General features: G+C 40.9%; 1 protein-coding gene across 6 annotated transcripts in view; it reads left to right on the top strand.

Moving 5' to 3' along the window:
• The window catches only part of ATP10D (ATPase phospholipid transporting 10D (putative)), an 83,007-nt gene that overhangs the window by 20,442 nt on the left and 36,569 nt on the right, over window positions 1–25,996 (top strand). For 3 of the 6 annotated variants that reach the window (XM_025187433.3, XM_025187436.3, XM_025187427.3), the window contains exons 2-9: window positions 3,654–3,980; window positions 7,757–7,951; window positions 11,892–12,096; window positions 16,749–16,834; window positions 19,086–19,192; window positions 19,928–20,059; window positions 23,807–23,934; window positions 24,100–24,352. In XM_025187433.3, coding sequence (XP_025043218.3) covers window positions 3,703–3,980; window positions 7,757–7,951; window positions 11,892–12,096; window positions 16,749–16,834; window positions 19,086–19,192; window positions 19,928–20,059; window positions 23,807–23,934; window positions 24,100–24,352 — 1,384 coding nt within the window. In that variant the 5' untranslated portion in view covers window positions 3,654–3,702. Of the gene's footprint in view, window positions 1–3,653; window positions 3,981–7,433; window positions 7,506–7,756; window positions 7,952–11,891; window positions 12,097–16,748; window positions 16,835–19,085; window positions 19,193–19,927; window positions 20,060–23,806; window positions 23,935–24,099; window positions 24,353–25,996 lie in introns of those variants that run through there. The other 3 variants (XM_075930468.2, XM_075930470.2, XM_075930471.2) reach the window with 3 other exon arrangements.

The following is a 25,996-nucleotide window of genomic DNA, read 5'->3' on the forward strand; positions in this document are numbered from 1 at the left end:
AGTGACTGCAAGTGAAAACAGATCAAAGTAAGTTACTTTATTAAAATGAACAAAAAACACTTAGCTAGTTCTAATCCTCTAAGAAACTTGTTGCATGCAAATTCTTACCCTAAACAGCTGTTCTTATCTCTGGTAAAAAACTTGAATCAGAGTTGATCTTTAGTAGGGATGTGAGTGACAAGTCGACTGCCCAATAAGCAAATGTGTATCAGGTAGTCGAGTAGGAACTTGACTAGTCCCTCCCCTCGCCCCCACTTGCTGTCTCTATCAGAGAGAGGCAGTAAGGGGGGGAAGCATGAGCTGGTGCTAGGGGGAGCCAGCTCAAAAGCTGATTTCCCCCCAGCATTGTATCCGTTGGGGCGGGGGAGGCAGAGGGCAGAGAGGAGAGGGCATGAGCGGGGATTCAAACAGTCCTACTTGGGCTGGTCTGACTGCTTCTCCTCCCTCTTTGAAATGTACAAGAGTCACCCGTGGCTCTTGTACATTTCAAAGGAAGAGGCACAGGGGAGAATCTGTGCCAGTGGGGACTATTTCGATCCTAGCTGGCACGGGTTACTGCTGCTTCTCTTCCTTTGAAATATACAAGAGCCACGGGTGGCTTTTGTACATTTCAAAGGGAGAGGTGCAGCGGGATAATGAGCGCCTCTCATCAACAAGTTGATGGAATTTCCATCGACTACTTGATTAGCTGATTAATCAAAATGTAACATCCCTGATCTTTACTCTGGCCCCATTCTACAGCTTCTTCAAAGTTCTTTGTAATCTCTTAGGGTAGGCCAGGTAGTTTCAAAGGCAAGCTGAAGACCAAGGACTGATGGTTTCCCATTTCTTAAATACGCTTTTTGTCTGCCTTTTGTCAGACTGTTTCTGATGAATTCAGAAAATTGCTTGGTATAGAGCAGGACATCATTAAGCCCAGGTCCTGAATTCCTTATGCCGCACAGTAGCTTCCTGGGTTCAATAGACATATGGGGTGGGCAGTAAATGGGCAACACAACAAATTAAGTTCTACTGACACAGGGTGGTCCTTCCTTCTCCCTCTCCAGGGAGCACAGGTAGTGCGCTGCCACCCTCCCTCCCACGTGTTCTGGCCGGCCAGGGGAAGCCTGGGGTTGATTTCCCCCCCTCCTTTCTCCCCAAGGAGAGAGGCTGGTGGTGAGGCCTTTGGTTCAGGGCAGCGACTAGCCCCTTGCACCATGCCCACAGAAACAGAAGTTTCAATAGGTTAACAAATCCTAGCCATGTAAAACTCAAGAGACAATACAATAATTTTTACAATAGTTAGCTTTTCTTTAGAGAAATTTTATACAGTGAAATAAATACTGCATCTCTCTCTTTAACAGTGTTCTGTGCTACCAAGGGAATATCTTTACACTAATTGTTTCTAGTGATTTTTATTAAATTGAAAGCTCTGGTTATACCTATTTAATAATCCAGGCCTGTCCAAACAAGTAGTAAAAAATGGAACAGATATGCTGGGGGTATTTTTGCAGGTGAATATACTTTGTTGAATAAATGATAACCAAATATCTAAGTATCTGTTTGTCCTGTGTTTTGTGGGTGTGTAATTGGTGCATTAATTCCCCCTCCTTGCTACCTCAATATCAGAGGCATTAAGCGGAAGGGAAGCAGGAACCGGTCAGTGCTGGGGGGAGCCAGTTTAAAAGCCAGTTTTCCCCCAGCACTATCACTGCAGTGTGCCTGCTCCCCACCCCCATCAGAGGCAGCAGCGTGGGGGGGGGGGGGGCGGATAGGTGAGGCTGCTGCAAAACAGCTTCTGCCCATGGGGGGCCCAGGCTTGCCACAGGCAGAGAATGTTCCACATCCTGCGGAGCAGCTTCTGTCCGTGGGAAGCCTGGGCCCGCAGTGAGCCGAGGCGGCTGCTGCTGCAGCAGTCCCTGTCTGCTAGGACCCCCCACAGAGGGGGCTGCTGCTGTAAAGCAGGCCCTGCCTGCATTGGCCCAGGCTTGCTGCTTCAGAGGCTGCATCATGGCAGCCTCCCCCGCTCCCTCCTTCCTCAGCAGCCTCTGTCTGTGGGGAGCTTGGACCCCTTTGAACAGGGGCTGCTGCCACCCCATGTTGCCGCCCTGTCCCCTGTATCAGAGGCAGCAACACAGGGCAGCAGGCAGCCAGTCTGTGCAGGAAGCTGGTTTTTAAACTGTCTCTTTTTGTATACCAGCTCTCGCCTTTCACCCTGTGCAGCAGCCTCTGATACAGAGGCAGCAGCATAGGGTGGCAAGAGACTCCCTGGGAGTAGGGCTGGACTGCACTGTGATAGTCAGTGTGCTAAACAGACTAATGGCAGGCATTATTTTTATACCTCTTATGGTCTTTTAAAAAATTATTGTGATTTATGTTTCTTGAGGTTTTGTGAAAAATGAGCTTAAAAGTCTTCCTACTCAATCAGTTTGAATTCTGCAGCTCTTTTGCTTCACTGAATGTATATTAGAAGATTGATTGTAATCTTTATGCTCACTTTCTGCAAATAATGAAAAGACAGGAATGTATGCGAAACTGGTAAAAATATACAAATCCTGTCTTGGATCACAGAAAATGCAGTAGGTTATGGCTTCTTTGTACTTGGACCTAATGTGAGAGCCAGAAATGAAAATTACATTTTATGGATTTCCTCTCCTCTCTTTCACATACTGGTACTGAGAGATCAGTTTGCTGTAGAAATACAGGCTATCCACAGCTAGCAGCAGCTTCACTGTCAATGCAGAAAACAAACTTATTATACTGGCAGTATTATGAAAGAAGAAACTACAGAAGACATCTGAACACTGTCTTGAGTTTTGATGAGTAGCAGTTGCAGATTGAATCTATGGATTTCCATTGTTGAATACAGTGACCTTTGCTTTGAAATTAGCATTCAGTTTCCTGGCTTTCACAAGTAATTAGTTACAGCGATATACACAATGCCATTGCATGCTGTTACATTATTATCAGGATAGATTATGTGAAACGAGAATCGTTCATTAGTATTTTTTGGTTAGTCTCTAACGTGCTACAGGACAATTCTTGTTAAGATTTTTTTAGTTACAGACTAACAGGGCTACCCCTCTGAGACTTTTAACTTTGATCTAGGGTTATTTAATTGCAGGAACATAATGCAGTCTCTCTAAACCTGTTGATTACTAAGAAAAGACGGTGTCATTAACATTTCTTCGAACTAAATTATGACAGGCAACCTGCTAGACAGCACCACACAGGGGATCATACATTTTCCACCAGTCTTTGTCAGTAGCTGATGGATATTGATTGAGGTGGAGGTTGTGATTTGTATTTATGGAATAATTATTTTAAACAACCCTTAAATTAAAACAAACTAAAACTGGATTATATCTCTTTCTAGTCTCTGCAAGGTAGAACTAAATCTAAATAAACAGTCCTTCAATACAAATTATTACGCTATTCAATTAGAGGTTCCTACCTCACATAAACTATATACTGTAGTTTCTTTCACTTCACAACCAAAATTGGATAGTAACTCAATTCTCATTGTAAGGTTAATAAACCAAGTTAATCTTATTTAAAGGCCTTTGCAATAACCAATATGAACAGCTGTTTGGTTTATCCTTAGTATTTTTTTGTTTTCTATTTTTGAGCTAAAGCTTCTGCACACTTACTGTGTAACTTTCTGGACTTTACAGTTTTGCTAGATAGAAGACCTGGCGTGGATCACAAACCATTTCAGACATTATGGCAGACCCCATCCGATGGGCCAGATATCGCTGGCGGCGTCTGGTATCTGCAGAAGGCAGGGATGGAAGCAGCAGCAGCAGCAGCAGCTCCTCTTGTGACAAGTGTTATAATTCGTCCAATATGCCTGGCAGACATAGGATCGTTATACCATGTCTGGGACACTTTAAAGAAGAGTATGAGAAGGTGTCAAAATTATATATGAACAACAGAATACGTACTACTAAATACACTTTATTCAACTTTATACCACGAAATTTATTTGAACAGTTTCACAGGTAAAAGATTCTTCTATTCCAATCTGAGGACTTGTGTTTCTTTGTTTTAAAATTCACATGCTAACATTTGTTTTTATAAACTGCTCTTCTCTCCTGAATTTAGAGATCAGTTCTGATAACTTTGTAACAAGACTCCTCTTGAGTTTTAGTTTTGGGATAATGAATTTCTCCTCATTTAGTGTTGTGTTCTTCTGTTCACTATTTAGGATCAGTTGGATGTTCCTTTCTCTTGGATGACTGACATAGAGCAGCATTAAATAGGATTCTTCCTCCTCCCCCACCATGTTTGTCTGCTGTTGAGGTGGAAAAGAAGGTTGCCCTTACTTTTCTTCAGCCATTTTGACTGGCAGCTGGCTTAAAGAGTATTAGGGGGAGAGGGCTCATTTGGGAAGCAACATAATGGCCTTGGGGGAGGCGGGGGTCCAAAGATAGATTTTGTGAAACCAACAAGGACACTGTCACAAGTCTTTGAATTGGAGAGATACTTGGTCCACATTAGCCTTGGTGGAAGAGATATGTAGAACATCCTTCAGGTCCACAGTCCCTCCTTAAGGGCTGGTATTCTAGTGATGTTTGTGTCAGTAGATAGTCTATAATCACAAAGCCTTGACAGCTGTAGTTCAGCCAAAGCAAATCTCTAGATTAGGAGATTGCAGTTCTATAGTGGCAAATTTGTTTAAATGAAGGGCGTCGATGTACCTGTATCATCCCAGCAGTTCTTTTGTTTGGAGCATGGAAACAGGGCTTATTTTATTCTTAATTTTGTGGGGCATGGATGAGTTATTAATAGCAATGAGAGACATGATAGAGAGGCTGTCTCAACACAAGAAAGGGAAAGAGAACAAGGAATAGTAATTAAAACATCCAAGGGATACACATTCATGAACTGAAAATGTTGAAAGCCAGCTTCAAGTAAGAATTCCTGAGAAGTTCTGTCTTTGAACTAGAGAAAAATTTAAAAAACAATGAATAATCTAGCAGCACCCAAGACTAACAAAACAGGTAGATGGTATCATGAGCTTTCGTGGGTACAGCCCACTTCTTCAGATGAATGGAGTATTAAAAGTCCAGTTCCAAAATAAATAGGGGATGGGGGAGCAGTGGGGGAAGAAGGGAAAAATTAGTGAACTAGAGCAATGTTTCTCAACTTCTTTTTAAAAAAGTACCTCTCTTTCAAAATTTTTATACATACAAACACCCACCCACCCACCCACCCTCCAGTACCTCTAGTTTTCAGACACATCATTTTTTTCTACCATTGCAACACATTTGTTTAAATAAATTAATCGTAGCTGAGTGGGCAATAAAATTTTGGGGTGTAAAAAGTACAAAAATAATAAAGCGCTGTAAAACTTAAAACAAAAATGCAGTATTCTTCAAATTTCAGTTGTGTTGATGTCATCCATCTCCCCCCCCCCCTCCCCCCCCCCCCCCCCCCCCGCCTTCCCTCTCCCCCGGACTTCTCTTGAGCACCCCTAGGGGTATTCGTACCACTGGTTGAGAAACACTGAATTAGAGAGTTCAAGTTACAAGAAGCTGATAAAGGAGGTGCAAATTGTTCTTAAGTACCCATTGTTTGGGTTGATTAAGTCATTAGGATGTGAAAGGTAGTGTCCTTATTCATACCTTTGTGATGACTCCCAAACTTGTAAATGAAGTTAAATTCCAAGGGTTCCCTATTTATTTTACTTGTGGAATTGGCCTAGCTCATGATACCATCTACATGTTTTGTTAGTCTTTAAGGTGCCGCTATACTATTCGTTGTTTTTTTTTTTTTTTTTTTTTTTTTAAGTTTTTCCAGTTACAGACTAATTCCACTACCTCTCTAAAGCTTTTGAACTAGAGGTTCATGTGGAAAGCTACACCAAACATGTTTGGTTATATATGAGGTATGAAAGATATAATGGGTAACTAATCTGTTGGTGTGTACGATATATATACACTGTTGACCTGTTACCTCAAGATGTTTTACATCGTGAACATATATCTAAGCATCTTGAATTTTCTTTATTGCCCTCTCTAATACTCTCAAAAAAGGTTATTGTTCTAATGGTTAAAATATGCATGATTTGATGACAAAACAATTAAATGTTTAAAGTGCTTCAACTTTTTCAGTATGCTTTGTTAATGGTAGTTCATGTTTACACCTTTTATCTAAAAGACAGACATTGCTGGTGATCTGTAATTGTTTTCTAATTAGGGATGTGATTAGATGGGTAACCAGTTACCTGGTAAGTTGGTATCCAGAAGCAGCCCCAGTCCCAGTGCAGGGGCCAGGAGTGGGAGCCGGAGGCAGCAGTCCCAGTCCTATTGTGCGGGCTGGAAGTCGGTGGCAGGAACTCTAGCCCCAGTGCAGGGTCTGAAAATGGGAGCCCTATGGGTTAGGGACCATTCCCTGCCTGGGATTCTACTTAGTTGGATAAACAGTTAACCTAATGTTTAACCTAAAGTTTAACCAATTAACTGATTAACCAGGATTTTATATCTCTACTTCCCACTTGACTGAATCATTTATAATATCTCAGTGGGGTAGCCATGTCAGTCTGTAACTTTAAAAACAAGTGGTCCTGTGGCACTTTAGGATTATGAGCTTTTGTGGGTAAACTCAGTGCATCAGACTCATTTTAATCCACGAAAGCTCATGATCATATATATTTCTTAGTTTCTAAGGGTACATCTACACAGCACTATTTGGAATAATTGACATTATTTCAAAATAACAAAATGCATGCGTACACTGCAAGCCATTATTTCAAAATAATGTTGAGATGAAGGACTTCAACTTCTGCAACCCTCACTTCATGAGGAGTAAGGGAAGTTGAAGGAAGAGTGTTCTTCCTTCGACTTCATGCTGTGTAAACAGCTCCAAAAGACAAATTAAGCTATTTCGACTTTGGCTACACAATTGATGTAGCTGAAGTTGTGTATCTTAATTCGACTTTTGCCCTGCTACGTGGTACCTCTGGTGCCACAGAACTACTCATTTATAATATGTTACAACAATAATCTGTACCAAGGAAGGCTGTAAATGAAAGATGTGTTGAAATGCTGGAAGCTGAAGCTATATTTATGTAGTTCTTTAACTGATGCAGAAGTGTTTCATATTTTCTTTTAAGTTAAATTCTAAATGTGTGGGTAATAGTGAGATTAATGATGCTTAATGCTTCTCTGTTTTGCCTATCTGCTGGTGGTTATAGCTCAAAGAATTAATGCTAAAATTGAGATGCTAGCGTGGAGATGACCATTAAGGCAATATGTTTGTGTTTCTATATAAGATCAGTCTTTTTCAGGAAATTTTTATTTTTATTGGCGTGACTGAATAGCTGGATGATGCTTAGAGATGTGGACACGAGACTTAAGCTAACATTTTAATAATTTTGGATATAAAAAGTATGGTGACTTCTAATATGTTGATCTTTGCTGACAACATGCTATTTTTGTACAAAAATCAAGGGCAGAGCTCTAGGAATGGTTTGGAACTATGACGCTCATGAAAAGGAGTTATTCTAAAACTATGGCTGCATGGTAAGAGCTCGGTTTAGTTTCTTGATATGTAAAACACATGGATGCGCATGTCTCCATTCAGCATTTAGTCTCTTAGGCAACATAACCATAACAAACTGAATAAATGCTATTTTTAAAGTACATAGAAACTTCAGCTTAATGCAGTTTACTAATGAACCACATCGGTGTCATTCCTGCTTTTTATTCACCCCCTAAACTTTGTTCCATTCCTAACTCTTGCATATATTTTTTTAATTTTCTTTTTGTTTCAGAGCTGCCAATTTATATTTCCTATTTTTAGTTGTCCTGAATTGGGTTCCACTGGTGGAAGCCTTCCAGAAAGAAATTACAATGTTACCTCTAGTAGCTGTTCTCACAATTATTGCAGTTAAAGATGGCCTTGAGGATTATTCGAAATACAAACTAGATAAGCAGATAAACAACTTATTAACTAAAGTATATAGCAGGTAAGTAATAAGAATGTATTTCTTTTTTTGTTTGAATTTGTTATTGATAAATAATGTACAGTGTATATTATTAAAGCGTATGTTAAACTAACCATGCATTCTTATTTTGTTCTAAAATTGACTTATTTCAGTTATGTGTAAGTTAAACTGAAATAAGTCACTCCTAAATGAGTGAGAATGTCTGTGTGAAGACCCTTATTTCAGTTCAAGTACATTAATTTAAAATCACCTCTGTAGTTAAGTTGATGCAACTTTCTCACATAGACAAACCCTTTGGTCCAGGATGCACTATTTTCATTCCTTGACTACTGCCAAAAACTAACTGATTATTCTGAGGCACAATTGAAGATCTGACAGAAATCTAAGCATTGTTATTTCTGCACAATCTTGGTGAGAAGCTTTTCAGCCCTCCATTAGGGCTTGCCTATACTGCACATAACTGCCTCTGTTCTTACGTCATGCTCCTCATTGTGAAGTATCTAAATGCCTTCCAGTAGTGCATTAAGAAACGTGACTGCTATCTATTGCATGTTATCTGTCATCTCCCCTTGTTGCTGTGTGTTTATGTTAAAGAAAGTCAGGTAAAAGAAATGTACTTGGAGTGGAGGATGGTGTGGTTTGTGTCCTAATTCTTGGGTGAGTTAATTCCACAATTGGCCCCTGAGTAATTTCTGTCTCCTGCACAGATGAGATTTATGCTTATTCCAGAGCTTCAAACAGTCTTTTGACTATCCTAATTGTCCTTAGTGGTACCCTTTTAATGTTGCCATTTTCTCCTTTCATGCATTAAATATTATGGATATCAGCAAATTAATCTTTGCTCTTTTCCATTTGAAAATTTTACACCATTTGTAACAGTTGTTGGTATCACAGGCTGCAGCACAGGGCGGCACCTGGCTCCCCGGGAGTGGGGCCAGCAGGCGGGAGCCAGTGAGCACGGTGGGTGGATGTAACCATGTAACCACTGAAATTTTCATTGGTTACATGGTTACTCAGTTACCTGCTTTTTAGCATCCCTACTCTTTGTGATATGCTTATATGTACAAGTAGGATCCACGCTTATGTACAAAGAGGTTTAGAGGATGTATTTCAGGAAAATTAAAGTTAGTGATAGATATGAATGTTTATGTGGATGAATTAAATATTTTTAAGGTACATTTTTAAAGAGAATTTGATTTTATGTGTAGATGTCCCCATGTATGTGGCACAGACATACATTAAAGTGCATTAGCACTAAAGTTCCTAATAAACAAAATGAGAACCAGTTGTTAAATGTACAGATTGTGTAAGCATGAGATTATATAGACATTGATAGAGCTGCTAACATGAATGGGTCCTCTAGAGCAAGTGTTTTCAAACTTCATTACACCACGACCCCTTTTTGACAAAAAATTACTACACCGACCCCAGCAGCTAGGGACCAAAATTTGAACCCTTCTGAGATCCCCTGCTTTGGCGGGGGAGGGGAGAAGGTAAGCGGGGAAGAGAGGGGCAAAGCCAAGGCCCAAGGGCTTCAGCCTCAGATGGGAGGCCTGTAACCTAAGCCTTACCACCCAGCTTCAGCTTTGGCCTCAGGCTCCAAGAACTCTAAGTCATAAGAACATTAAAAACAGCCATTCTGGGTCAGAGCAAAGGTCCATCTAGCCCAATATCCTGTCTTCTGACAGTGGCCAATGCTAGGTGCCCCAGAGGGAGTGAACAGAACAGGGAATCTTCAAGCAATCCCTCTCCCATTACTCATTCCCAGCCTCTGACAGAGGCTAGGTACACCATCCCTACCCATCCCGGCTAATAGCCATTGATGGACCTAACCTCCATGAATGTATCTAGTCATTTTTTGAACCCTGTTAAAGTGCTGATCTTCACAACCTCCTCTGGCAAGGAGTTCCACAGGCTAGCCGGGAGCTGCGTGAAGAAAATCTTTCTTTTGTTTGTTTTAAACCTGCTAAGTCAGCCCTGGTCACCCCATTTTAATGGGGCCCTGAACCACAGTTTGAGAACCACTACTCTAGTTTGAGAAGACTTGAACGTTCAAAGCCCGAGTGCCATGAGATGATAGCACATGGTGCAAATGTCTGTAGAATGTGGTTGGCGAGTCATATTCCAGATCTTCTGTGTCATTTCAAGACAGTATTGGGAAATAAGAAACACATAAAGGTGGTATTTGAATTTGAACATCTGGAATGTTTTCTGATATACATTAATGTAGGTTTAATTATCTTCTATATCCATACCACAGTATTGATTTTTTTTTTTTTTTTTTTTTTAGTGACTGCTTGGAAAACTAGTGATAATGACCTTGAAAAGGAGGCAGGCATGTGACGTGCACCAGTTTTATTTTTAGATTAGCTTTAGCTTTTATTACTTTCCACACTTGGTTCTGTTGCACTTTGAAGGATGGGAAGACACCTGTGCTTAATTAGGGACATACGTCAATTCACCACTTAATTAAGTTTCCTTCGTGGCTTCTCCTTTTTTAGGCTTGTACTTTTAAGGAGATGCTGTTAGATAGTTCAGACACCAACATTTTTAGTTACAAAACCTAATGTAAGAAATATTTTTCTGATATTTTCCTTTTTATTAAATTTTGTTGGTTTTTATTTGCCTGCAGTATTTTACTCCGCTAACCATTTGCTTAATGCTAGTACATTGATCTGCCAGTCTGTATAAAAACAGTGTACTGGCTGGTCTCCTAAGCTCGAAGTTAAATAGCTATAATATCTGGCACCAGAAATGCCTTTTGTCCATTCACCATAGGACACAGAGGTGTCCCTATCAGATGATTTGATTACTTGGAGCAGTCGTTATATTCCCTCTACTTACACTGGTGCTCTCCACACTGGTGTCCACAATCCATTAGATGCTCTTGCTTACTTCTCACCCAAAATCCTATTCCTGTTGCATCAAAATAATGTTCACATTAACCAGTAGAGATCACATAAAGGGAGGATTATGAATTTAGATAAGCTCTGAACAGCATACGTAGATGGAAAGTCAAAGAATTAAGCATGAAAAACAACAGTTTTAAGGGCTTTTATAATAAAAGGTTCAATCCTGCAAGGTTCTGAGAGCTGTACACACTTAGGGTATGTCTACACTAGCCCCCTAGTTCAAACTAGGGAGGCTAATGTAGGCATTCGAAATTGCAAATGAAGCCTGGGATTTAAATATCCCGGGCTTTATTTGCATGTTCCCGTCCGGTCGCCATTTTGAAATTCCACTAGCCTGAAGTAACTGCCCGCGGCTACACACAACAGTGAAACGGTAATTTGAACTAAGTCCTTAGTTTGAATTAACTCTTACTCCTCCTGGAATGAGGTATACATGCAAATTGAGTTCAGAGAGAATAATTAGCTATTAATAATACATAAAAACAAATGTTTAAAGTAGCATTATGTTCTCAATAGTCACTATAATGTGGCAGATGAATGTTTTAGATTTTGTGTACTTGACTATCCAATTAAGTGACAAAAATGTGAATTCTGGAGTCACCATCAGGAGTAAAGGGGGATGAAAGAGATGCAGATTTGACACTCTTGTTTACATAGTTTGAAAGTATAATTCACATAGTGAAAGAATTTTATAACACTACTTCCTCTATGGGAATAGAAATCATTGGATCAAAATCTGTGCTGAGTTTTATTAAGTTAGCATCCCAGAATGTTTTTTATTCTCACAGAGGAATGTGGTTCCCATTCAGCAATTGATCATGTTATGGGTACACTCATCCTCAATTGGTAAACTGTCACGCCAATACTTTGAGTTTATTGTTTTGATTATAAAATAGTTTAAATCAGTAGTCTTTTATAGTTCGTTTGTTCCTTTGAGCTTGCCTCCCTAAGGGTAGATGTGGCTTCTCTCAGGGCAGATTATAAAATTACAATATAGTTTACATAAGTGTGGAATATTATTTTAATTTAGATTTTTATATATATTTCAGGAAAGAGAAGAAATACATAGAACAGTGCTGGAAAAATGTTAATGTCGGGGACTTCATTCGACTTTCATGTAATGAGATAATTCCTGCTGATATGGTATTGTTATACTCTACTGATCCAGATGGGATATGTCACATTGAAACAGCCAGCCTTGATGGAGAGACCAATCTGAAGCAGAGGCAGGTGGTGAGAGGGTATATGGAGCAGGTGACTATCATGTATTTTTGATTATTTTCAAGAAAATTCATCTAACTGGTGGCTCACACCTACATTAGAACCAAAATAACAAAATCAGTTTTAATTCACGTCTTTGATTATTTCACTGCAAATCTGTATGTGGTCTCTAATTTCAGATGGAGTATCTTATTTAAAATCAGTATAAGTCAGCAAAAAATACTTCTTCAGGTACATGTCAGTGTGGATTCCACTTCAGGTTTGCCTATGCACTTTATGCACATGAGATGGGAGTCTTTTGAATAGCAGTGTCTTCTTAGGGCTGCATGTGTTCACTGTGCTTCTTTGTGTTTTTGCGCAAGGGCATAAAGGGTAGGGTGGCCTCCCTCTGTTCTCTCTTGCTACCTGTAGTAGGTAGCAAGATGTAATCTGGCAAGTGTCTGCCCGACCTGCTGGTTCTTGGATTTGGCTAATTCCTTCAAACTTTTCATAAAACCTTCTGAACCCATCTCATTTTCTAACATACAACAGCTATGAATAATAGCATACCAGGACTGAATATGATGGTCACCGCTCCCTTGTAGATATCCCCTTGTACATCCTTCTGCCTACAGATTCCTTTAGGGCTTTTCAACATGGTGGCTACAATCCCTTCCTTCACTGTGGCAGGCTAATTGCTTTGAAAGATTTTACAGGACTGTCAGGAGATGCTGCCAAGCCAGTCCAAAGAGCATGACCTTTACAAGCTGTGTTGTCTTATTCCACGAGGTTTAGTCTATCATGCCATCGGACAGATGGGCACTAGAGATTAGGGATATAAAATATGTTTAATCAGCTAACTGTTATGTTTAACCGGTTAACAGTTTAAATAGGTGTGGTGGGGGACCCGCCTACCCCATCTCTCCCGCCATGGGTGAGTGCTGCTAAGATGGGGCTGGAGTGCGCATAGCATAGCATGGCATGGCATGCCCAGTCCTCTACCACATCCAGGGGCTGCTCCTGCCCAGCCAGGCCTGCTGGTTGACTGTCACCAGTAAGGGTGATGATTAACAGTTAACCATTCACATCCCTACGAGAGAGTGTTTCCCATTGGTACTTCATTGTTAGGGTGCGTACTCCCCACCGTGCCTCAGTTACCCACCGTCTTCATCTAGCTCATCTCAGGGCAAGCTGCAGTCTGTACGGGCCGCTCATCACCGGCACTGGGTATATCTCTGTTGCCCCACTTACCTGGGCTGCGTTGCTACCACCCTCTGAGCCCCGGGCCTTACCCCAGGCCCTACAGCCAGGTAGCACCTTAGCCGGCATGCCGCTAGCCCTTCCTGGCCGCCCCAATACTGTTCTCCCTCCTGCGAGATTCCTGCTTCCTCTGCTGCCAGCTCTTTACTGCTCTTCCCCCTCTGCAGCAAACTGTTCTTCTTTATATAGCCCCCAGCTGGGCTCTCATTAGCCCTAACGGCCTCAGCTGAGTCTTTGCTTCCAGCCCCTGCTCTGGGCCTGAGTTTTGCCCTTAAAGGGCCAGTGCAGGACAGGCGCCCTGTCAAATTCATCCAGTTCTGTTCTCTATCTGCTGTCCACTCCCATTCCAGTCCCTCTTAAAGGACCCTTCTCACAAAAGATTTTTATAAGTGAGAGTGGTCTTGTTGGTTGTTGCATAGAGGGGAGATGTCACTGCAATTCAGGAGGTATTTCATTATCCCGAAGAAGAATGAGAGAGGAAGAAGGGGAGGGTTGTCTTATCCTAGACCTGCGAAGACTCAACAAATGAATGTTTAGGATGGCAATGTTTGCCTCACTTATTCAGACCATCTAAGCTTAGGACTGGTTCATGATTATATACTTCCATCTATCTGCTCATCAAGCCCATAGGAAGTATCTAAGACTTACCGTGGGGCTCAACTGTTATCAATATAGGGTTGTCTTCTTTAGCCTCTCCATAGCACCAAGAATATTCACTAAATGCCTGGCAGTTGTGTAGTGCATTTAATGAATTCACTTGTGTTTCTAACTGGACAACTGGCTAATCAGATGGAGGTTCTTACAGCCCTGTAGCACATCCACTTCCTGTTCTCCACACTAGGACTCCTTGTAAACTTAAAAAATTGTCATGAATTCCAGTGAGGGCAACTGAGTTCATAGGAACTATGATTGACTCTTGGGCGGTATGAGGTTACTTCAGTCATTGGCAGGGGAGTGAAGACTCCACTCCAAAACAATAGCGCATACATGTCTGACACTGCTGGCCAAGTTTCACTAGCAGCCCTTACAGTTATGGCTGAGGTCAGTGTATGACCATCCAAGCATCATGTGATCAAAAATCACGGTCCTCCCCAAGGTGTCTCAGAACTGTTTGGTGTCTGTGTATGAAAGGGGTGCCAGTCTACCCTCTCCTCAGTCATGACAATTTGCCACCGGCAGTGGCTTTGGACTGCTTCAGAATCATGCTTGTATTCTTGATCTGCAAAGCAGAAATGACGAACAAAGTGCCAACTTGTGTAAAATATGCACCCTGGTTCAAACAATACATGCATGATATGGCTGCTAGGTTTGATGCCAAGTTTGGGGGAGCATCTCCTTTTCTGTTATTTCAATTTCTGTTGGACTGATGTGGCACATTTTGCTCATTCCCATCATGCTGTGGGGACACTGCTTGCCAGTTGCCTATAGCAAGAGTGACACAGGCACATACTCAATGAAGGAGTGGTTACTTATGCTACACTTCCTATAGCTCTTTGAGATGCTGCAGTCATTGTGGGACCCAAGACTCCTCTCCACGTCTCAGAATATTCAACAACAGAGGCTTTAATTACAAGGAAACTGAGTGGAGATCGTGGCCATGCCTCCCTTTATTCCCTTGTATGGAACTACAAGGATACACAGGGCATGTGCATGGCTGTAGCTGACATTGCTATTCATAAGTACCGGATCTTGTGTGCCTGAGACACATGCCCACACACCTCGAGTGGGAGCCACATTAACTACAACATTTAAAGAACCACAGTTACTGTGGGGCAAATAACAGTTCTATTTAAATTAACTCAAAATAGGACACACTTAACCTGCAGTAACAGTCTATTCACAGTATCACACCCAAATAACTTAAGATGTAAATTAAAAGGGATATAGTTAATTTGGTTCCAGTCTGTGGGCAGAAAAGTCCTGATTATTCCACTGCCTTACTTTGTGGAATAATTTACTCCTTTTTAATGTGGGTGTCAGATACTACTTTGGATCACAACTGCTTAGCACTCATCAGAATATAAAAGGTGCCAAAATGGATGAGATCAATGGTCCATCAAGGCTAGTATCTTGTCTGGCATTGGCCAGTACCAGAGCTTTAGGAAGAGCGTACAGAACACGGTAATTTTGGAGTGATACACCACAGTCTTCTATTCCCCGATTCTGGCAGACAAAGGTTTTAGAGTTGCTCTATCCATGGGGTTGCATCCCTGACCATCTTGGCTAATAGCCATTCATGAACCTATCCTCCTGGAACTTACCTAGTTCTTTTGTTTATGTATTTTAACCCAGTTATAGTTTTGACTGTCCAAACATCCCAGTGCAATTTGTGCATTGTGTGAAATAGTACTTCTTCATACTTGCATTAAATCTGCTGACTATTAATTTCATTGGTGATTCATTTTTTAATTGAGTGAAATGGTAAATAATACTCTTGTTCATTTTTTCCACATCATTCATGATTTTTTAGACCTCCATAATATGACACCCTTTAGTTGTCTCTCTTTTAAATAGAAGAACTCTGATCTTCTCAATAACTCCTTATGTTGTATAAATAAGGAGCAGAGCAGTAGCCAAAGAGGCCCTATGTATTTATTTATATTTATAAAATGACAAGAAGCACTATCAGAGGCTTTAGGAACCTCTGACAACAAATCAGTATATCAAAATTAACAGCCAGCTAGCAAAATAGGGGCAAATAATAAAATGCCAAACTCTGCCTATGGTTTTATATCTTAGCCTCAGGATTGGATCTGCCAGATATAGAAAGAAAAGTCTTAGGGAGATAATTCAGGATTCGTTGAAACGTAATTATGAAGACACTCAGATGAAACCTACGAGTTGGACTTTGATTAAAAAAAGAACAGCTGACCAACCAAGGAATTTTCTTATAAAGCATTCTGTTAAGAAATCCTTCTATTTCAATATCACAGGCCAGATTTGCAAAGATATTGAATCATCATGTATCCCATTAATTTTAGTTCTAAGTACTCTTGTAAATAAGACCTCCTTCATTTTACCATACTGCTTGTCAGCTTTCAGTCTTTCTTAAGAAGGGCACTTGCTCCAGGCAGGTATGTAACGTATGTAGCATTGCTCAGCTGCTCTTGCTTATTCTTCACTTGTAGTTCTTTATTGTAATAGTTTTTCTATCACTTAGGCTTTATTTATACTACAAAGTTTTACTGGAAAGATTTCTATTCTGTCAGCATTGTCTACAGCCTAATTGTGTCTCAAGTATCAGTGGGTCATCTGATATATCTGAGGGCTTTATGTTGGTGAAGCAGTTGCTCCATTTATCTTGCAATCGGAATACCTGATTTTTGTTCCTCATTGCAATACTTGCTAGCGTGAAAAACTTCCAAGTCTGAAACTGCCACTGTGAATTCATAATTTTTGTAAGCGACATCTTTTTCTAAATTTTATGTTCTTCTCTATAACTATAGATCTCTGAAATTGATCCAGAGAAGTTTTCAAGTAGAATAGAATGTGAAAGTCCGAACAATGACCTCAGTCGATTCCGGGGCTTTGTGTAAGTAGGCTTGAGGAAATTTCCCATTTGTTGTGGTAATGCTTACTTATTAAAACACCTTCTATTTAAATTACATTGCCTGATTATAATTTCACCATTAAATCCTTGTATGTGGTTAAGAAGACACGGAGCTCCCCAAATGCTTTCTGTACAGATGATTTCTTGGGAATGGCAGAAGCTTTTTGTTACTAAGTAATTTTTGAAGTACTTAGTTTATATTGGTAAAAATGTAGCTGTGTTAGTCTGCTGCAGCTGAAACAAAAAACAGGACTGTGTAGCACTTTAAAGGCTAACAAGATGGTTTATTAGATGATGAGCTTTCATGGGCCAGACCCACTTCCTTAGATCAAATAGTGGAAGAAAATTGGGTTGTGACAATTTTCTTCCACTATTTGATCTGAGGAAGTGGGTCTGGCCCACAAAAGCTCATCACCTATTAAACCATCTTGTTAGTCTTTAAAGTGCTACACAGTCCTGTTTTTTGTTTTAGTTTATACTGTAATTTACAATGGTGCCTTCTTTATTCAAAATGTCTCCAATGTCTGTTTCTAATAGTTTGTGATGTCTGCAATAATGCTTTCCCTAATACTCACTCGTTCTGGACTTCAGTCTTTATAAATAGGGAGACAATACTGATTAATGATTAAAAGACCAGAACTGGGAACAAAAAGGTCTAGATTCTATTGCTGGGGTTAGACTACACTACAAAGATTTTGCCAATTAAAGCCCTCAAGTGGAAACACAACTTATACCAGCAAATAGAGTTTTGTGTTGGTACACTAAAACCAACTCCTGAAAAGATATATACTGTGCTAGCAAAAAAATCTCTGTTGTGGTTGTAAACAGCATCTGCTTAGTGTTGTCAGCCTAGCTAAATTGGTTAGGAGTATGATTTTGTTTGTTTGTTTGTTTTTCCTTTATGCTTCTAACCAACATGTCCTGGCCAGCAAAACTCTGTAGTGTGGACTTAGACTGTTTCTGCCTCTGGCTCACCATGTGAACCTTGCATAACTTGCCTATCTTCCCTGGGATTCAGTTTTTCCATCTGTAAAATGTCCTTTGTAAAAAGTTTATGACATTGGTGTGAAGAACACTATTTAAGCTGCAACCTATTTTTAATGAACAATATTTATGTTTTAATTTTGAAGCTCTTTGGCTCTACATTGCCCTTCTCTGCCCGCTATAGCATGGATAATACAAATTTATAAATGGGAGAAAGGGGAAAAATTATGAAGACTTAGTTAATCTATGGTCATCTTGAAAACCATAGACTATGTATGTTGTAGTTAACTTGTTTACAACACAGTTAAAACAACATTCGATCTTCTAGTATTGGTGTGTCCTAACTCTGTATTAGCCATGCCCCTGGTCTGTGTGACAACCTAGGATAGAACGAGGCTGTAGAATATTTTAGGGGACCCTGCTATTGTATGGCTAGGTCATTTCTGCACTATAAGGTTGAATCATAGAAGATTAGAGTAGGAAGAGACTTCAAAAGGTCATCTAATACAGGGAGTTGGATAAAGCAGGATCAACCCCCAACTAAATCATGTTTTAACAAGTATGTACTCTGGTTCCCCATCATGGGTTTGATTAAGGTATAAGTGCAGCTGAGACCATAAGTTATCATGGGGAGGAGCTACGTTTAAGACTCAGCTTTCCATTCTTAGGGCTTGTCTATACTTACCAGAGGATCGATGCTCTGGCGATCAATCTTCCAGGGTGCAATTTAGCAGGTCTAGTAAAGACCCACTAAATCAAATGTTGAGGGCGTCCCTATTGACCTTGGTACTTCTCTTAGGAGTAAGGGAAGCCAACAGGAGAGTTTCTCCCATCGGCCTCCTGCTGTGGGGCTGCCCCAGAAAATCAATGTAATCGATGTCAACTTCAGCTACGCAGCTGTTATAGCTGGAATTGAGTATCTTACATCAATTTTCTGTTTCAGTATAGACCTGGCCTTAATGTTGATCCTGAGATAGCTGTAGCAATGTTGCCCTTATATAGGATTCCAGCTGATAAACATTTGGCTTGTAAACCCATGAAGTCTCAGTATAAAACAAGAGAGCAATCATGGTCAGATTTTCAAAAGGTATCATTAAGTTTGGTACTGAGTTTTATTGAAAATCTAGTTCTAAGTGTCATAATGGGATTTATTGGGTGAAAATGTGTCCCAGGATGCTTTCTGGGCTTGGTGCTATTGATGCTTAGGGAGGCTCCTTCACACCTGTTAAGTAATAGACTGTGTTTGCAGGGAACATTCAAACAAGGAGCGAGTGGGCCTGAGTAGAGAGAATTTGCTGTTACGAGGATGCACAATCAGAAACACAGAAGCCGTTGTGGGCATTGTGGTGTATGCAGGTTAGTGGAACCAGGGGGTTTGCACTAATTTCATTTAAATATGAGTTCTTTGAGATTTTCTTTTAATTTTTTTTATTGACCTGCTTTGAGAAACAGTATGGTTCAAGGCACTGCTAAATGGGAAATTGCCATTTTCAGTCCAGAACAGGTGAGCACCAGCTGGAAGTTTTGCTAATGGCTGTTCAGTGGGCTATATGAAATAAATTGGTTTCTGTTTTGGAGCTCTATGCTCTGAGCACAGATTGGTGGTCTCAGTTTAGTTCTATGTGGACCAATCTCCGCATTCCCACCTCTCCCCCACCACAATTAGCGCTGATTATTAATTGCCACAAAATAGAGCCCAAATAATGGGATAGATATGGAGACTGAAGTTCCTAGAAGAGGTCATGGCTGTGTTGTTGTCTGTCCTGTGTGTATTCTTGGTCAGAAGACAAGTCTCCAGAGCAATTAATCTAGCCCCATTAGCAAGCACTATCATTCATATTTAGAAAATAAAAACCCACCTTGAAGTGCAACTTCTTTTCAACTTCTTTGGGGTTAAACAAATCAGAAATTTTCTTCTTAGAACAGAATTAATAGATACATTGTTGGCAATTAATTGTTTCTCTTAAATTTAGAACCTCTGTCCAAATACTAATTAAACCATATATCCAATTTTCTCAGTCTTCAGGATGGTATCTGAATTTTGATTTAAATATCTGCCAGAGGAGAAAATAAAATGGTTGTGTGTTTCAGGTCATGAAACCAAAGCAATGCTGAATAACAACGGTCCTCGTTATAAACGCAGTAAATTGGAAAAGAGAGCAAACATTGATGTCCTTTGGTGTGTTTTGCTTCTGATTTTAATGTGTTTAATTGGTGCTTTGGGTAAGTAAAGTGTAAATAAGGATCTGCAAAGTAGTACTTTGTTTTGTGTCTCCTCTGTGCCTTTTCACTGCAAGCTTTTTAGTGCTTTATTTTTGGGGCTGTCAGTCTGGTGGGATAGAGGAATAATTAATAGTCTCACTGTTTGAGGAGTTAAGAAGGAAGCTGGAATAACTTGATATTAAATAGCTAAATTTCTCATATACCTAGTAGGGCTAGGCACTGACAGTTGAAGACTGAGGCTTATCAGTGATGTGAAACATGTCACCATTTTCAGGAAATCTTAAAAATTGTTTTAATTCCCACAGTTACACTGCCTGTATGGACAAAGGTACAATCCAGAGCATTATTGGTTACCCAGAGCATTTCTGGGTGCAATTTAAAGTGGTGTCACAAATAGCTTCAGTTCCAAGTTCCTCAAAAACCTATTATTCTTCTTGTCTAATATTTCAGCAACTAAGCTGCACACAGTGCTTCAGTTCACAGTCAATTCAGAGGAGTCTGGGGGAGGATATTGTTAGGTTACATCTACACTACAGCTGGGATCAATGTTCTGAGATTGATATACTGGTGGTCGTTTTAGCGGCTCTAGTTACTCTACCCCAGATGAGAAAAGTAAGGGAAGTTGATGGGAGAGTTTCTCCCATTGTGCATCCCTGCCCTTGCGGTATAGAGCCTACATTAAGAACATAAGAATGGCTGTACTGGGTCAGACCAAAGGTCCATCTAGCCCAGTAGCCTGTCTGCCGACAGTGGCCAGCACCAGGTGCCTCGGAGGGGTGGACCAAAGACAATGATCAAGCGATTTGTCTCATGCCATCTGTCTCCAGCCGCTGACAAACAGAGGCCAGGGACACCATTCCTACCCCCTGGCTAGTAGCCTTTTATGGACCTAACCTCCATGAATTTATCTAGCTTCTCTTTAAACTCTGTTATAGTCCTAGCCTTCACAGCCTCCTCTGGCAAGGAGTTCTACAGGTTGTCTATGCGCTGTGTGAAGAAGAACTTTTGCTTATTAGTTTTAAACCTGCTACCCATTAATTTCATTTGGTGTCCTCTAGTCCTTATATTATGGGAACTAATGAATAACTTTTCTTTATTCACCCTCTTCACACCACTCATAATTTTATATACCTCTATCCTATCCCCCCTCAGTCTCCTCTTTTCCAAACTGAAAAGTCCCAGTCGCTTTAGCCTCTCTTCGTATAGGGACCTGTTCCAAACCCCTGATCATTTTAGTTGTCCTTTTCTGAACCCTTTCCAAGGCCAAAATATCTTTTTTGAGGTGAGGAGACCACATCTGTACACAGTATTCAAGATGTGGGTGAACCATAGTTTTATACAGGGGCAGTAAGATATTCTATGTCTTATTTTCTATCCCTTTCTTAATAATTCCTAACATCCTATTTTCCTTTTTGACCACCGCAGCACAATGTGTGGACATTTTCAGAGAACTATCCACGATAACTCCAAGATCTCTTTCCTGATTTGTCGTAGCCAAATTAGCTCCCATCATATTATACGTATAGTTGGGGTTATTTTTTCCAATGTGCATTACTTTACACTTCTCCACATTAAACTTCATTTGCCATTTTGTTGCCCAATCACTCAGTTTTGTGAGATCTTTTTGAAGTTCTTCACAGTCTGCTTCTGTCTTGACTATCCTAAACAGTCTAGTATCATCCGCAAACTTTACTACCTCACTGCTTGCCCCTTTCTGTAGATCATTTATGAATAAGTTGAATAGGATTGGTCCTAGGACTCACCCTTGGGGGACACCAGTAGTTACCCCTCTCCATTCTGAAAATTTCCCATTTATTCCTACCCATTGTTGCCTGTCTTTTAACCAGTTCTCAATCCATGAAAGGACGTTTCCTCTTATCCTATGACAATGTAATTTACACAAGAGCCTTTGGTGAGGGACTTTGTCAAAGGCTTTCTGAAAATCTAAGTATACTATATCTACTGGATCCCCCTTGTCCACATGTTTGTTAACCCCTTCAAAGAACTCTAATAGATTAGTAAGACATGATTTCCCTTTACAGAATCCATGTTGACTTTTGACCAACAAATTATGTTCTTCTACGTGCCTAACAATTTTATTCTTAACTGTTGTTTCGACTAATTTGCCCGGTACCAACATTAGACTTACTGGTCTGTAATTGCCGGGATCACCTCTAGAGCCCTTTTTAAATATTGGTGTCACATTAGCTATCTTCCAGTCAGTAGGTACGGAAGCTGATTTAAGGGATAGATTACAAACCATAGTTAACAGTTCTGCAGTTTCCCATTTGAGTTCTTTTAGAACCCTTGGGTGAATGCCATCCGGTCCTAATGATTTGTTGACATTAAGTTTTTCTCTTTGTTCCAAAACCTCCTCTAATGACACTTCCATCCAGGACAGTTCCTCAGATTTCACTCCAGCTATGTTACATTGGTACTTTGACTCCAACTATGTTTTTCACGTAGCTTGAACTGCGTAGATTGAATGGACATGTAGTGTTGGTGTAGTCTCAGTGAAAGGTTTTACCTTGGGAACAAGCTTCCCCAGCTCATCTTCAGTTGATTGTACTGGTAGTCTGCAAAACTCATATTTTCTCCAAGTTCTCTGGGGAAAAAAGGGCTGACGGTATGGTATTGGCTGGAGAGTGTAAGTTTGCATGGGTTTTGGAGGGTTTTATGTTTTGGACATTGGTTAAATTTAGTACTTGTACTCAGCTGCCTGGAAGGGCACATTTTATAATCAGAATAAGTAAGTTTATTAACATTTTACGGAAACCTCTTCACGTAGTACGTTGGGGGTACAAGCATATTAGCTGAAATAGTTCTTAAGTTTGGATTTTTAGAATAGTTTTCTAACAGCCAGTTTTGTAACTTAGGCAGGACCTATTTGGTGCCCATTAATATGCCTGAATGAGTCATGGCTCACAGGCTTGGGGTGTTACTCAAACAAGCTACCCGGAGGCCCTTCATTGTTGGGATGTTCCAGAAATAAAAGAAAAATCCTTTGAAGCTTCTATCAACTGTATCTTTCTCACATTCCCATTGTCTTGTGGATGAGTAATGAAATAAATAACTAAAATGCTATATATATCTATTCTTCATGCAGTCCCATGTGGGGATGTAAGCAACTAATTTCCTATGCGATAAGCAAAAGCTTATCGAATAGTGGACACATTAGTTGACTAGTTGCTTTTCTTCCCCTCGCTGCTTCTTTTGCAGAGACAGCAAGGGGGGGAAGAGGAGAGGGTCCTGGGGGGAGCTGGATTAAAAGCTGGTTCTCTCCAGCTCCATGGGATGGGACAGAGGCGCAGTGCCACCCCTTTCTCTTTGAAATGTACAGTAGCCCCAGTGGGGACTGTCATACATTTCAAAGATTGAAACGTGGCGTGGAACCCGGGGCCAGCCTGCTGACCCCAGGCTCCCCACGGCATTTCAATCTTTGACATGTTCAAGAACCCCCACCGGGGATGGAAATCCCATTGGCTATTCGATTAGTTAATTAATCGATATTTAACATCCTAGTCCCCTGGTGACCTTCATTCATGAATTAGAATAAGCAAAGTGGGAGGAGCATTTTGTTTTGATGGACCCTTTCTCAAGAAAAACCAAAAAGCTAAAGTCTAGTTTGTATCAGGCTTTAAAGCTGTTCCAGTGGCTGTTCAGGTTGGCACTGAACTATTGTCCCATGTATGATAACTCACTCTTTTTTCATTGTCAATGGTTTTCTCTCTCTCTCCCTTTTTTAAGGTCATGGAATTTGGTTAAGTAGCTATTCGGATCTTACACCTTTTAACACCCCTGAGCCAGATGGAAAATCTACTCCGCCAGTGTTAGCAGGGTTTTATATGTTTTGGACAATGATCATTTTATTACAGGTAACGTCAATCTACTTGAAACATCCTGGGCCAGATTTTGCTCTGATTTTCCCTTTTGACTTCAGTGGAGTTACTTTATTTACACTGATGTAACTGGAGCAAAATTTGGTTTCATAATCATCACAATATGTAGGTTCATGTAATCCATTCATTTTATTTTGTCAGGTCTTGATCCCGATTTCTCTCTATGTTTCAATCGAAGTTGTCAAATTGGGACAAATCTATTTAATTCAGAATGATATCGACTTGTACCATGAGAAAACTGATTCCACTATTCAGTGTCGAACACTGAATATTGCTGAAGATCTAGGGCAGATCCAGTACATCTTTTCTGACAAGACCGGAACCCTCACTGAGAACAAAATGGTTTTCCGTAGATGCAGCATTGCAGGACAGGAATACTGCCATGAGGAGAACGGTAAGGAATGAAACACTGGGACAGCATTCATACTTTATTCTTGCAGAAGTTGAAAAGTTAGATGGGGTAGGGTGCAAGTCAAATTCACTTGGTAGATTCAAGCCCAGTAGCATGCAGAGGGGGAATGCAGGCTAACCCTGTTAGCAACAGTGCTTTTTGGCCCTCTGTGTGAACTGTCAAGCATTACCCATATGTTACCTTCTGTGCTGAGAATCTCTAGAGAAATGGCGGCAGGAAGCTAGTATGCGAAGAGTCTCATTTCTATTCACTGTGCAGGAGAAACAGTTTTTTATTCTGGCTGCATGAACTTCAATGGAATCCAATCACTGCACTCTGCCTCTCTCCATAAAGTTTTAGAAACTGTCACTGGGAAAGTATGCAGATAATTTTCCTCTAATTTTTAAAGTAGTGAACCAGGGGTAATATCTGCACAGTATTTTAGGGTGCAGTTGCCCAGAAAATATCCTTCTTCATTCCATGTTGTAGGCTTCAATTCCACCTATGGCTATTTAAAGTGCACAAATAGTTCCACTGAAATTGTATGCTTAAATTTAGCTACATATGTATTTTGTTGAATCATGGTGCCTTCACAAGCAAATTCTCCTGGAAACCTAGCAGATAGGTACAGGTTGGACCTCCCTTGTCCTCCCTTGTCACTCTCAGGACCTAAGTCGTCTCAAACAGTGGAGTTTGCCAGACAAGGGGAGGACAAGGCTACCTATCCTGCTGTAGGCTCTGCTGCTGGGTGGGGCTGTGCTCCCTGGCACAGCCTTCAGCCCCCTCACCAGGAACACCTGGCCAGGGCTATGTCCCCCCCACCACGTCAGTCCTGGACAGGGACCAGTGTTGTATTTAAAAGTGTTGCATGGGATATTTTCAGGGGCAAAAATGCCACATTCATTGGTAATACACACATATAGCAATCAACACTTATCATATGCATATGATCAGGGCTCGCTGAACCGCGGCAAGCCCCGCTCGCCAGCCGCACTGTCCAGTGATCTGCGCATGCGCAGATCGCCCGAACCCAGCTCTTTTGGGTTACAATCTACTCGCCACTGGCGAGTAGATTGTGTTATTAGTCGAGCCCTGCATATGATGCATAACAAACCCACACCCCATCTTGTTGTAGTTACCAGTAGTTGCTCCCCTAACTGCACTGGCCAGGTGAGTTAGGTGGGGGGTGGGGTGGAACCGGGCTTCTGCCAATCCGGATCAGTGCTTCTATGTTGACAAGACGAAAACCCAGGGTCCCTCTGCATGATGCCTTAGCTGTATAGTGTCTTTCCTCTCCTGCAGATCTCTACCAGTTAGTCATCACATGCATATGCATCACCTGTGAGAGTCATCATGTGCATATGCAGTTAGACATCTATGGCACCTTCTTTTGGGTGGTGACTCACTGCTGCCACATTCCCCTTCAAAGAGGGTGCTTCCAAAAGCAGGCACTTGCTTCTGACTCCCAGGGTGTCCATATGTCCAGTCTTCTTTCAATGAGCCCACTTTATAGGTCCCATTGTTCTTGGATCTAGGTTCCACCCCTCTCCAACCTTTGCAAGTGCCCAGAGGTGCTTGTCCTTCATGCCACATCCATTCACACCTCATTCTCCCAAACAGGGCAATCAACCAAGCAAATAGGAGTAA

This window comes from Pelodiscus sinensis, chromosome 4 (genome assembly GCF_052426305.1).
Source record: "Pelodiscus sinensis isolate ZL-2025 chromosome 4, ASM5242630v1, whole genome shotgun sequence".
In the NCBI taxonomy this organism is placed as follows: Eukaryota; Metazoa; Chordata; order Testudines; family Trionychidae; genus Pelodiscus; species Pelodiscus sinensis.